The sequence below is a fragment of the Pristiophorus japonicus genome, chromosome 12, assembly GCF_044704955.1.
Source record: "Pristiophorus japonicus isolate sPriJap1 chromosome 12, sPriJap1.hap1, whole genome shotgun sequence".
Taxonomy (NCBI): Eukaryota; Metazoa; Chordata; class Chondrichthyes; family Pristiophoridae; genus Pristiophorus; species Pristiophorus japonicus.
This window is the reverse complement of record NC_091988.1, coordinates 22,440,265-22,455,032: the sequence shown is the minus strand read 5'-3', so window position 1 is coordinate 22,455,032 and position 14,768 is coordinate 22,440,265. Positions and strand designations below refer to the sequence as shown.

The window sequence follows — 14,768 nt, the reverse complement described above, 5'->3', positions numbered from 1 at the left end:
GTATATAAATGCAAATTCTTTCTTAAACCAAAAACAGACTGGAGGTGGACAAATTTCCTTACCTTACCTCAAGTCAGTCAGTAAAACAATCAAATTGATGTCAGGGAATATATCCTCGTGAGAAACTATTTAACCCTCCCCCATAAAGAGGGCAGTGCAAATGCAGGGAATTTATTTCTTTCCTGAGAGGTGAGGATAAGAATCAGTAAAACAACAAAAGCAGAATTGATTCTAAATAGTAAAACTAACATAATGTTTTTAAAAACAAGTAATTAATAACAGCAAAATCTATTAATGATAAATGTGGGAATTTGAGTTCTGGTAAATCTTTGCAGTTGAAAAGATTGTAATTTATATCTAAGACTTTCACCAATTAAAAAACTTGTCAAAATACAAGTGTTCTGGCTTCAAAGTAAAGACAAAACAGCCATTTAGCCATTAATGCAAAGAGTATGCAACAGGAGGGAACAAATATTACTCGTTTTCGCTTCTAAGCAAGTTATTTAGGCTAAAATGATACTGATTCGTCCATTAAATGTACCAATTAAAATATTTATTTTTCAAGATTATCATCGGGGTAGGTGTATACGTGCCTATAGAAATAGGGAGTTTGAAGTCAACTGCTGTAATTTATGTTATGGTCTAATTCCTTATTTTCACCAAAATTGAAGTACAGGTCCGTTTCACCGTCGAGGTTCCGCCTCTTTTTGTCGTCTTGAATTTCAGTTCGTATTTTCCTCGTTAATTTGGAATATTTCAACCACTTTTTCCTCACTTTTGATACATGTTGAGTAATAATCCCCTTTGAAGTTTCAAAGGCTCCATCTTGAAGGGCTAATTAGACTGATGAACGGAAAGGGTCTCGAATGGGAAACATGGATTTTAGCATTCGAGGCAAGATCCGATCTGCATAAATCGAAGCCGAGTGTTGAAACAAATCTTTACTTGTAAACAGCTGACATAAACTGATCCATTTCCCGAAAATAAAGTCTTCCAACATGCAACCAAAAGGGCCTTAATGTTGGAAAAATTACTTTAACATCTTAAAACCTCAAATACGAAAAGTGACAGTATGCAAAAATCAAATCCGTTTCCTTTTACAACGTGCTCACAGCAAGAGTGTAAACAGTTTAATAAAAATAGTGCAATCACATCGCAAAAGTACAATTTGCACGTAACTCAATGGGGTCTCTTTCCCCTTCCCAGGCATCTTAATGGGATCGTTGCAATCCACAATTGAAGCAGTCTCCGATCGGACTGACACATACTTCCCATACAACTACTGCCAGCTCCGACAATAAAAGGAACACGACTCGCATTTCATGCCCACGAATCCGATACACAAAAAAAACACAAAAGCAGACTAGTGGAAAAGTGAGCACCTGAAAGGTTGACACCATGGCGTTGAGAAACTTGCCAACGCAAGCAGAAGGGAGGGGAGGGGCGGGGGGAAAGAGAGCCGCACAGCAGGTTCCAACACACACTGCACGGGGCTCAGATCCGACCTGCGGGCCCCGCATTTTCCCCACAGAGGAGGCAGGCAATCGCAGCAACCGTGACAATTCTACTCGGATCGGGCAATTTCCTAACCTGGGCAAGATATTTCGGTGCCGGTGATGGTGGGTGAGGCTCACACTCCGCCCTCGGGCCAGACACTGACTGTGTGTATAACTCGCAAGGTGAAACTGGGGCTGGGTGCACCGCATCCCCCCACCCACCGACACAGCACAGCACAACCCCCTCCCACAAACTCACCCGCCTGCTCGAGTGCCGCTTCTTCGAGCTGCGGCTGAACATGTCAGAGGAGCTTTTGAGCCGGAGAGCCGGAGAGCAGTGTTCGGACGGACGGGTAGTCTGCAGAACACAAGCGACAGGCTGACTCTCCAACTGCAGCTCCGGAGAGCGGTGCTCAGCTCCCCCCACCCAATATTGTGAATGGAAATTCCCCGTCTTCCGGTCACTCACCCCGCCCCTGCTACAAATAGCAGCAGCAGCCATCAGGCAGGGCATCTCAACCTTGGGTTTCGTGCTGCACTTTTGCTTTAAAAAAAAAACAAAATTCTGTCTTTCCATCACTGTAAATCTATTTGAGCTAACGATACACAACCGGAAAGTAAGGGATAGACAGAAAGAAAGACCTATTTATATAGCGCCTTTCACAACCACCGGACGTCTCAAAGCGCTTTAAAGCTAATGAAGTACATTTTGAAGTAGTCACTGTTGTAATGTAGGAAACACAGCAGGCAATTTGCGCACAGCAAGCTCCCAAAAACAGCAATGTGATAATGACCAAATAATGTTAATTTTGTTATGTTGATTGAGGACACCGGGATAACTCCCCTGCTTTTCTTCAAAATAGTGCGATGATGGGATATTTTACATCCACCCGAGAGAGCAGACGGGCCTCAGTTTAAAGTCTAATTCAAAAGACTGCATCTCCGACTATGCAGCACTCCCTAAGTACTGCATAGAAACATAGAAACATAGAAAATAGGTGCAGGAGTAGGCCATTCAGCCCTTCTAGCCTGCACCGCCATTCAATGAGTTCATGGCTGAACATGAAACTTCAGTACCCCCTTCCTGCTTTCTCGCCATAACCCTTGATCCCCCGAGTAGTAAGGACTTCATCTAACTCCCTTTTGAGCCGGAGAGCCGGAGAGCCGGAGAGCAGTGTTCGGACGGAGTGTCAGCTTAGATTTTTGTGCTCGAATCTCTGGAGTGGGGCATGAACCCACAACTCCTCTTCAAGTGCACCAAATAAGAGTGAGGGAAAGACAGCACCTCAAATTCTTTATATTAAGTACATAGGAGTACATCGGAAAGTGATTTTTCTCCCAACTGGAGTTTTAAGATTACAAGAGGAAAGGGACATTCATAGAAATCGTGGGTTCTACAGTTTTGAGGTCCTGGAGAAATAATGAATGAACAGAAAAGGAAATTTGGAAAAGCACAGGCCATCATGTAGTATGGAAAAAATAGAGATTGTAGAGACACATAGGTTATAGGGGAATCATCTGCCAGATGGCAAAAAAATCTACTTTCCTATCAGGAACAGAGATACAAACACATATAAAGAGTTAGAGCAAGAGTAACATCAGGAGCATTTACAGAAGTTGCAGGTGGACTTGAGGGGCAACATAACCTGTCACCGAAAACTATTTGTGCGGGGAAAGACAGGTGCTCATTTTCTACCTTCCCCTCCCCATTATTCCACCAATACTCTGGGGTGCTTATTGCTTAAAAAGCCTTCCCAGCTACGGCAGCAGTATTTCAGGCTGGGACGGACTTGGGTTTTAAAGAGTCAGCATTGTTGAGAGGAAAAGTGCTAAGCACTGAAAAGGAAACCAAGCTTCTTGGAGGCAGCTTTAGCAATTAAATAAATGTGGAAGTTCCATTTGAGGTCAGCGAAATGAAGCCAGAATGGTAATACAGGAACACGGATTTAAGGTGGAGCCAAGAAATGTAAAAGTTGGCACAGAATAGCATCTCCTCAAAGGCGAGTGATAGCAGACAGCACCCACTTAAATACATTTCTCCTCAATGCTAAAGTGCGTTTGTTGTGTAAATGCTGCTGACGGCGATTTGCATTCGAATACAGTTCGCTCCACATTGCCCAACACCCTTCTTGATTGCATATTGCAGGACTTCAAAGATCCTCCAAAATGCAGTTGGTTATTTGTTGAAAATCAATTTCCAGAAACGCCCCCATTAATCGCTGCATTATTAGTATTATCTCCATGTGTTGCTTTTTAAAATATTTACATTCGGGCAATAGCCGGAGCAAAAATCAGCAATCACGTGTTTAGTTCGTCAGGCGTATTGCGCCGAGGGACCTGACTACGATAAAACCTGAACATACAAAGCAAGACTAAGGGAACAGCGCTGTCTCAAAAGCGTCAGCCTCATCTTCTAATAGCAGCTCGTTTTCAGTAAAGTCTTGGAATTGTTTGCAGTAAAATCAACCCATTATTTTTCTATACAGAATTATTGGGGTTGAATAAGCTTAATCAAGCCAGAAGTAGCTTGGGGAAAATTTACCGGAAAAGCCATTGGGAATCTATTTTTTTTTAATAACCAGCTTTATTCTGTGTCACGCAAAGGTTACTTATTAGTAAACTATTGGGCATAATGGACCTCTTTCACAAATAATGCCGTGTTATGCTTTAAGAAATTCAGTTTGTAGTTGTAAACCGTTACAACTATTGACACCGACTCCTTTTTTACTTTCGATTTCATTGTATTAGTTGCTAGGCGACTGAAAAGATTTATAGTCACCTATTGTCGGTTTTACTGGAGCCTCCTCGCCCCAGTGCCAGCGAATTAAATTAACTACAAACATGTTTAAACCGGCATTATTTCATTTTACTTAAAAATATAATTAAGTTGTTGAAAAGTCAGATCGCATCACAGAAGAGGCAGATGCCGGTGATATACACGCTGTGCTCAAATGTGTGCAAGTGTTCCTTCATCGTGTGACTAAAATCTGACAATCAAACTTACCCATCCTCCTGTCTGTTTAAGCTGGGAACTGCGCTGTTCCAGAGCGCACCAGATGGCTCGTTCTAAGCGACCTTTTACAGAAAGGTAGCTTCAAATTTCTCAAATGTATTATTCATACGCCTCTTTACCGTCCTTCCTTTAATAGTGTATAACATTACTGTTGCGTTTGTTTTTTGTGAATTGTTCTTCATATAATTAACTCGTCAACATTGCTTGCCTGTTTATGTCTGTATTCTCTGGGGTAAATCATATTACTCATTAGTAAACTTCTGTGGCTGGAAAATGTGAATTTGTTCTCACCTCTAGGGTTACACTGTATTACAGCAACTCGCATTTATATAACGTCCTGAATGTAGAAAATACATCAAGCTGCTTGATACTGTGACCAACCAGACCTAGCCAGGGCAGCAGTAGAATAGCTTGTAGAGATAACCAAAGGTGAGGTTGAAGAAGTAGATTTTAAGGTGGCTTCTGAAGGCGGGGAGAGATGAGGCAAAGTGGAGGGGTTTAGGAATAGAATTCCAGAGTGTGGGGGCAAAATGGTGGAAGGTTCTGCCATTGATGGTGGAGTGAAGGAGGGAGAAACATACTGTAGAACAGAGTCAGAAGAACTGAAGTGTGAGCAGAATGTATGCCTATAAGAATTTGTTGAGGTGGGATGGAGCAAGGCCATGGAAGCATTTATAAATAAAAGAAAACTTTGATTTATATGGTGCCTTTCACGGCCACCGGATGTCTCAAAGCGTTTTACAACCAATGAAGTACTTTTGGAATGTAGTCACTGTTGTTATGTGGGAAACACGGCAGCTGCAATCAATGTGATAATGACCAGATAATCTGTTTTTGTTATGTTGATTGAGGGATAAATATTAGCCAGGATAACTCCCCTTCTCTTCTTCAAAATAGTACCATGGAATTTTTTTACATCCACCCGAGAGCAAACGGGACCTCAGTTTAACATCTCATTTGAAAGACGGCACCTCCGACAGTGCAGCACTCCCTCAGCACTACACTGGAGTGTCAGCCTAGATTTTTTTTGTACTCAAGTCCCTGTCTTCTGACTCAGAGGTGAGTGAATGTGGTACCCACCGAGCCACAGCTGACATACAAATAAAGACAATCATTTTTAAATTAATGCATGTTCACATCATCATCATAGGCAGTCCCTCGGAATCAAGGAAGACTTGCTTCCACTCCCAAAGTGAGTTCTTTGGTGGCTGAACAGTCCAATATGAGAGCCACAGACTCTGTCACAGGTGGGACAGATATTCGTCGAGGGAAGGAGTGGGTGGGACTGGTTTGCCGTGCGCTCCTTCCGCTGTCTGCGCCTGACCTCTTCATGCACTTTGAGTTGAGACTCGAAATCAACGCCCTCCCGGATGCACTTTATCCACCTCGGGCAGTCTTTGGCCAGGGTCTCCCAGGTGTCAGTGGTGATGTTGCACTTTACCAGGGAGGCTTTGAGGGTGTCCTTGTAACGCTTCCGCTGCCCACCTTTGGCTCGTTTACCATGAAGGAGCTCCGCATAAAGCATTTGCTTAGGGAGGATGTATAGAAGGCACCTTAAGTCGCTGGAGATATATCAACAACAATGTCTCTGCAAGATCTGCAAATCCCCTGGGAGGACAGGCGCACCATCATCAGTGTCCTCGACCAGGCTAACATCCCCAGCATTGAAGCACTGACCACTCGATCAGCTTCGTTGGGCAGGCCACATAGTTCGCATGCCAGATACGAGACTCCCTAAGCAAATGCTTTATGCGGAGCTCCTTCATGGCATATTCACAAGATTGATACTGATAACATAGGCCATTCAATGCTTCTTAGCTCACCCATCCAGAAAGTCCCCCTCGCCTATCAATGCATCCAACTGCCTCTTGCTTTACTATGCTACCTGGCAGTCCATTCCATGTGCTAATCATTCTTTACTCTAAGAACTTCTTGATATCAGTGCTGCATTTGCCTTTTATTCCTTTGTTCTCAATTCATATTTAGGTTTTGCAGTTTTTTGGATTTACACTTACTATCTTATAACTCTCTTTTAGTTCACATTTCAGTCACCTCCCTTCAAGGTTAAAATGCCCAAGTTTCTCTGTCATTCTTCATAACTCAGTCCTGTGACAGTATAACTGTTTATAATATGGGTGGCCAAATCATCAATAAATTGTCCAAGACACTTTAAATCAAAGCACAATTTGAAAAAAAGTAAATATATCTTTAATTCATGGATATGTACAGGAGCTACAAGGGTCATGAAAAAACTGCTTTGAATATTATCCAAGCACACGTGGCTTGACTTAGAGGCCAGGAAGCAAAGAGCTGGCAGCAACAACATTTATTGTCTGGACTTGCCATCTTTTAACCAAATGGAGGGAGAAAAATTACCCACAGTATAATTGTAATTGTAACTCAAATCTTAAGGACTACTTTGAAAAAACTGTCTGTCTTAAAATAAATAAATCTAATACATAATATATGCCTTTATACAGAGCCAAGTACACTACCAGATGAGCAAAGTTGACACTTCTCACAGCCGAGCCCAAGATAAACAAGCTTTAATTGAGATTGTCTGAGTTGAACAGTTCTGCTTGCTTTTCCGAACTGAAAACAAATCCTTAAAAATTATTTTGAACCAACTCCAAAAGTGATCAATATAACACACAAGCTACCCCATGAAATATAATGTTCTCAAGAGATATTTGCCACCTTTCCATGTTAGAAAAAATTGTAATTTATTTCAGATTTGTATATTTTCCAATGTTACAGCACAATATTAGTGTACATGAGAGCAGTTATATCCCTGTAATCAGGATTCATACTTACCATTATTTTAACTGCAAATACATTGATTTAGACGATCTGTGACTAAATTTGCACCATGATCAGAATTTGAATTTTTTTTTTTACATAAGTCAGTAATGTCTAAAAAGAAATGTCTGGAATTAATAGGTTAATTATAGGGTACTAGTGAAACAAGATTAGATTTTCATTCATAGAAAAGCATAAGTATGGTAAATGTTACCAGTTCTGAAAGGAGTATAATTGCAGTCTGAGCCACCAAGAAACAGAATAAAAATGAAAATAAAAACCTGTGGTGCTGCGGACTTGGCTCTGGCTGTACTCCCTGGAGAACGATCACCAGAGCAGCAGAGACCTGAGCAGCGGTTGCAGCGAGGAGGTAGAGGATAAATCAAGCGGGAGGACCTCTGAGAGCGCAGACCAGAGCAGCGAGCGCAGAGAACCTCCAGCGGCAACAACTGCAAAACAGCTAAAGTGACACAACCAGGGAAGGAGCTGATTGGTGAGTAGCTGATAAGTGTTTCTAGTTAATAGTCTATTAAGTAAAGGCATGGCAGGGCAGCTCAGTCCCGTGGAATGCATATCCTGTGCCATGTGAGAACTCCAGGATGCTTCCAGTGTCCTGGACAACCATGTGTGCAGGAAGTGTTATCAACTGGAAGAACTCGAGCTCCGGGTTTCGGAGCTTGAGCAACAGCTGGCGTCGCTGCGGTGCATCTGCGATGCTGAGAGCTTCCCTGAAATGATCTTTTGGCCAAATATCCGCAGCATAACTAAGACCGCCTATTTCCACATCCGTAACATTGTCCGTTCCTGCCCCTGCCTCAGCTCATCTGCTGCTGAATCCCTCATCCATGCCTCTGTTACCTCTAACTTGACTATTCCAATGCACTCCTGGCTGGCCTCCCATATTCTACCCTATGTAAACTTGATGTGATCCAAAATTCGGCTGCCCGTGTCCTAACTCGCACCACGTCCCACTCACCCCTGCACTCGCTGACCTACATTGGCTCCCAGTTAAGCAACGCCTCGATTTCAAAATTCTCATCCTTGTTTTCAAATCACTCCATTGCCTCGCCCCTCTCTATCTCAGTTATCTCAGCCCCACAACCGCCCCACCCCCCATCTGAGATATCTGCGCTCCTTTAATTGTGCCCTTTTGAGCATCACTGATTATAATCACTCAATCAGCTGTGGCTCAGTGGGTAGCACATTCGCCTTTGAGTCAGAAGGCTGTGGGTTCAAGGGGTTCAAGTCTCATTCCAGGAACTTGAGCACATAAAGCTAGGCTGACACTCCAGTGCAGTGCTGAGGGAGTGCTGCACTGTCGGAGGTGCCATCTTTCGGATGAGATGTTAAACCGAAGCCCCGTCTGCCCTCTCAGATGGATGTAAAATATCCCATGGCACTATTTCGAAGAAGAACAGGGGAGTTATCCCCATTGTCCTGGCCAATATTTATCCCTCAATCAACATAACAAAAACAGATTATCTGATCATTATCACATTACTGTTTATGAGAGTTTGCTGTGCGCAAGTTGGCTACCATGTTTCCCACAATACAACAGTGTAAAGCGCTCTGAGAAGTCCAGTGGTCATGAATGGCGATATATAAATGTAAGTATTTATTTTCTTCCTTTTTATGATCTGATGTGAAGTAGCCTACATACTTTACAAAAAAATCTACAAACTTACAAGTGGATTGGAATGAATACTTTTGATTAATCGAGCTATATAAATGCAAGTCTTTCTTTCTTTTAACCATTGGTGACCATGCCTTCTGTTGCCTAGGTTCTAAGCTCTGGAATTCCCTGCCTAAACCTCCGCCTCTCTTTCCTTATTTAAGACACTCCTTAAACACTGTGACGAATTGCACTGTGTTTTTTCTATGCCTGCGTCCTCTTGTCTCCGCCCACGACGCCTCTCGCGCATGCGCAGACACCTCGGAACCGGAACCGGGGCCTCGATAAGTCCACATGGAGTCCGCTGCCGCTGGACTTTCTTCCAGCCTTTGCATTATTGCGGCCTTCTGTGTGGGAGAGAAACATCGGAGGTAGTGGGGGAGAGGCGGCGGGTGGGTGGGGTGGGGGGAGGAGAGGTGGCGTGTGGGTGGGGTGGGGGGAGGAGAGCCGGCGGGCAGGGGAGAGTGGCAGTGGGAGGGAAGAGAGAGACGTGGGGGGCGGGGGAAAGAGACGGGGGGGGGGGTGGAGAAGAGAGATGGGGTGTGGGGGGGAGAGAAGAGAGAGAGAGAGAGACGGGGTGGGGTGGTGGGAGGAGAGAGATGTGGGGGGGGGGGGGAGGGGAGGAGAGACAGGGAAAGAGAGAAGGGTGGGGAGGGGGGAGAGAGAGACCGGGGGGGGGGGGAAGAGGGGAAGAGAGCGCTCGGGGGAGAGAGAAAGATGGGGGAAAGGGGGGAAGTGGGAGGGGGGATCGGAGGGGAGAGAGGGAACTCAAGGAAGATGAATCACGTTCTTCCAATCCCCTTTACACCCACACCCGATTTCTCGGAAAGTTCATTGCGTGTGTTACAAGGGTCATCATTGGAGTGGATGAAATCCAGAAGTCACGACACTGTCATTATTCACTTCATACCCTATAAACCTGTTAACAATCCATGACCCACATACAATACCCTATCGATGACGGGGAGTTGGGGGATAAGGTCAGGAACTTGGGCTGGGGGGGGTTTAAGGAACTTGGGCTGGGGGGAGACATGAACTTGAGCTGGGGGAGACATATACTTGGGCTGGGGGAGGCATGCACTTGGGCTGGTGGGGGAGGGGGGGTAAGGAACTTGGGCTGGGTGTGTCAGGGACTTCGGCTTGGGGAGGCATGCACTTGGGCTGGGGTCAGGAATTTGGGAGGCTTTTGCTGGGTTTGTGGAGCTCTATCCTCTTTGACTGCTTGCAGGGGAGTTCTGAAGTCAGAATGGCTTGAATTACACTTCACAAAGTCCCTCAGAACTTGGGCTGGGCGATTCCAATTACACACTCCCGAAAAACTTCTGGGTGGGACTTATCCTCCAAGGGGACCAATCAGCAATCAGGTCATGTGATAATGGAGAGCCAATCAGCCAGAAACACACTGCAAATAACTGGGTCCGTCCTGAAAACCTACCTCTTTGACCAAGCTTTTGGTCATCTGCCATAATTTCTGCTCATGTGGCTCGGTGTCAAATCTTTTGTCTCATAATACTCCTGTGAAACGCCTTGGGACGCCTCAGAGAAACAAAGAGCACTAAAGTCAGAAATAATAAGGTATTAGGTAGGTCAGACTAAGAGAGAATACAGATGGTCTAAGATGGGTTGAACATACAACGCATAGTAAACAAGGTAAGTGAGCTTCAGGCACAAATAGCCACATGGGAATATGATGTTGTGGCAATAACTGAGACCTGACTCAAAATAGGGCAAGTTTGGGTATTAAATATTTCTGGTTATAAGATATTCAGGAAAGAAACGAAAGGAAAGATAGGAGGTGGTGTGGCAGTATTGGTTAAGGAGAATGTTACAGTGCTGGAGATGGAGGATGTCCTGGAGGGGTCAAGGACAGAATCTGTATGGCTAGAGTTAAGAAATAATAGAGGTGCCATTACACAATGAGGTGTAGATCACCAAATAGTGGGAAAGATATGGAGGAGCAAATTTGCAGAGAAATTACAGCGAGGTGCAAGAGCTATAGAGTAATAATAATGGGGGACATCAACTAATATAGACTGGGATTGTAATAGTGTAAAGGGCAGAGAAGGGGAAGAATTTCTGAAGTGTGTTCAGGAGAGCTTTCTTGATTACTATTTCCAGCTCGACGAGGGAGAAGGCATTGCTGGATCTGGTTCTTGGGAATGAGGTACATAAGTGGAACAACTATCAGTAGGTGAACAGTGATCGTAGCATCATAAGGTTTAGATTAGCTATGGAAAAAGACAGGGAGCAATCTAGAGTAAAAATGTTGAACTGGGGGAAGGCCAATTTCAGTGGGATGAGAATGGGTCTAGCCTGGGTAACTGAAATCAAAGATTGGCAGACAAAACTGTAATGGAACAATGGGCTGTCTTTAAAGAGGAAATAGTTCAGGTACATTCCCATTCCCATGAGGGAGAAAGGCAGGGCAACTAAAGTCAGGGCTCCCTGGATCACGAAAGAGACAGAGAATATGATGAAGCAGAAAAAGAGTGCATATGACAGATATCAGTTTGCAAATACATCTGAGAATCAGGCTATAAAGAAAAGTCAGAAGAGAAGTGAAAAAAATCAAAAGAGGGACAAAATGCATATGAGAATAGAATGGCAGCCAACATAAAAAGTAATCCAAAAGCCTTCCATTGGCCCATAAATAGTAAAAGGGTAGAAAGATGAGGGGTGGGGCCGATTCGGGACCAAAAAGGAGACCTATGCATGGAGGCAGAGGGTATGGCTGAGGTACTAAATAAGTACTTTGTATCTGTCTTCATCAAGGAAGAGGAAACTGCTATAGATATAGTGAAGGAGGAGATAGTGGAGATACTTGATAGGATAAAAATTGATAAAGGAGATATCAGAAAGGCTGGCTGTACTTAAAATAGATAAATCACCAGGAGTGGATGGGATGCATCCTAGGATGCTAAGGGAATTGAGGGAAGAAATCATGTAGATACTGGCCATAATATTCCAATCCTCCTTAGATACGGGGGTGGTGTCAAGAGAACTGGAGAATTGCAAATTGTTCATACCATTGTTCAAAAAAGGGTGTAAAGATAAACCCAGCAACTACAGACCAGTCAGTTTAACCTCGGTAGCGAGGAAGCAGTTAAAAACAGTAATCATGGACAAAATTAACAGTCACTTGGATAGGTGTGGATTAATTAAGGAAAGCCAGCACAGATTTGTTAAAGGCAAATCATGTTTAACCAACTTGGTAAGAGTTTTTTGATGAGGTAACAGAGAGGGTTGATGAGGGTAATGTAGTTGGCGTAGTGTACATGGATTTCCAAAAGGCATTCGCTAAAGTGCCATATAATAGGCTTGCCAGCAAAGTTGAAGCCCATGAATAAAAGGGACAGTGGGGCAGCATGGACACAGAATTGGCTAAGTGATGGGAAACAGAGTAGTGGTAAACGGTTGTTTCTCGGACTGGAGGAAGGTATACAGTGGTGTTCCCCAGGGCTCGATTCTAGGACCACTACTTTTCTTAATATATATTAATGACTTGGACATGGGTGTACAGAACATAATTTCAAAATTTGCAGATGACACAAAACTCAAACATATAGTGAACAGTGAGGAGGAGAGTGATAGACTTCAGGAAGACATTGATAGGCTGGTGAAATGGATGGACATGTGGCAGATGAAATTTAATGCAAAAAAGTGTGAAGTAATACATTTTGGTAGAAAAAATGAGGAGAGGACATATAAACTGAATGGTACAATCCTGAAGAGTGTGCCTTACAAAGCCCGAGGGGTATGTGTGTATGTGTACATAAATCGTTGAAGGTGCCAGGGTAGGTTGAGAAAGCAGTTAAAAAGGCATACAGGATCCTGGGCTTCATAAATAGAGTACAAAAGTGTGGAAATTATGATGAACCTATATAAAACACTGCTTCGGACCCAACTGGAGTACTGTGTCCAATTCTGGGCACCACACTTCAGGAAGGACGTGAAGACCTTAGAGATGAGGAAGGACGTTCTTGCTATTGAGGGAGTGCAGCGAAGGTTCACCAGACTGATTCCTGGGATGGCTGGACTGACATATGAGGAGAGACTGGATCAACTGGGCCTTTATACATTGGAGTTTAGAAGGATGAGAGGGGATCTCATAGAAACATAAAAGATTCTGACGGGACAGGACAAGTTAGATGCGGGTAGATTGTTCCCGATGTTGAGGAAGTCCAGAACCAGGGGACACAGTCTTAGGATAAGGGGTAGGCCATTTAGGACTGAGATGAGGGGAAACTTCTTCACTCAGAGAGTTGTTAACCTGTGGAATTCCCTGCCGGCGGACAAGACTTTTGAAGAGCTCAGTAAGTTGATCGGGGAACACTTTAAACCGGCGAGCAGCATGCACATGGCGAGACACCGGTTTTACACGCACCGGCGGCGAGAAGGGCAAAGCGTTCCAGACTTCGTGGCAGACCTCCAGCGGCTGGCGAGCCGATGTAAGTGCCCAGATGCATGCAGAACGGAGATGCTGCAAGACTTTTTTTATTGAGGACATCGGGCACGCTGGGGTTTTCAGGAAACTGATTGAGACCAAAGACTTGATCCTGGAAACCGCAGCTTTGATGGCCCACACATTTATCTCAGGGGAGGAAGAGACCAGAATGATGTTTGACAAAAATCTTGGTTTAAATTAGCAAATGGACAGGGAGTCAACATTGTTAATGCGGTTCACAGTTCTCCAGGCAGACAGGGGCAATCGGACATGCCCGAGCCTGTAGTCAAACGCAAAGGGGGAATTCAACAGAGGCAATGGCTAGCTGAACGGCAATTCATGCCATCGCAAGGGACAATGCTGCCAGTAATGGGGCCATCAACACCTGTCAATAGTGCGTTTAAGGACAGTTACAGAGACAGTCAGAGACGATCGACCAGTAATGGACCATTTGTTTCCAACAACGGCTCATGTTGGAGGTGTGGAGGCAAACACACTGCCAGAGCTTGCAGGTATCAGCAATATACCTGCAGAAACTGCAACGTCAGCGGTCACTTGGCGCGTATGTGCAGGAAGCCTGCAGCCAGGTTGATGTATGATGCAAGCCCTACGAGGCCAAATGGACACTGGGGGAAATCGCTGAAAGCTGAAGTTCAGCAAGTTCATGTGGAGCACATATACAGTTCATACACCAGGACGCCACCGATAATGATGAAAGTGCTCCTCAATAGCATCCCAGTATCAATGGAGCTAGACACGGGGGCCAGCCAGTCCCTGATGAGTATCAAACAGTTCGACAAGTTGTGGGCGTCCAAGGCCAGGAGGCAAAAATTATTGCCGATTGACGCACAGCTACGGACATATACAAAGATCATTCCGGTGCTAGGCAGCGCCACGGTAGTTGTGACCCACAAAGATTCGGAGAACAGGTTGCCACTCTGGATTGTCCCAGGGGCCTGCACTGCTGGGTAGGAGTTGGCTTGCTGTCATGAACTGGAAATGGGGCGATGTCAATGCAATTTCTTCTGTGGAGCGAATATCATGCACACAGATCCTGGACAAATCTGACTCACTATTTCAACCCGGCATTGGCACTTTCATGGGGACCAAGGTAGTGATTCACATAAACCTGGACGCCAGGCCAGTACACCACAAGGCCAGAGCGGTGCCGTACGTGATGCGGGAAAAGATAGAAGGCGAATTGGACCGCCTGCCGAGGGAAGGCATCATCTCGTCAGTCGAATTCAGTATGGGTCGGTCAGGATATGTGGTGATTACAAACCACCATCAATCGGGTGTCACTCCAAGACCAGTATCCGCTACCGAGAGCGGAGGAGTTCTTTA

At 44.6% G+C, this 14,768-nt stretch overlaps 1 protein-coding gene across 5 annotated transcripts in view; it reads right to left on the bottom strand.

Moving 5' to 3' along the window:
- Positions 1-14,768, bottom strand: part of prickle2b (prickle homolog 2b) — a 323,079-nt gene that overhangs the window by 292,338 nt on the left and 15,973 nt on the right. Inside the window, exon 1 of one of the 5 annotated variants that reach the window (XM_070895216.1) lies at positions 1,756-1,873. The exons of the other annotated variants lie outside the window; for them this stretch is intronic. Within the exon in view, the coding sequence (XP_070751317.1) occupies positions 1,756-1,797 (42 nt within the window). The 5' untranslated portion in view covers positions 1,798-1,873. Of the gene's footprint in view, positions 1-1,755; positions 1,874-14,768 lie in introns of those variants that run through there. 5 annotated transcript variants of the gene reach the window in all.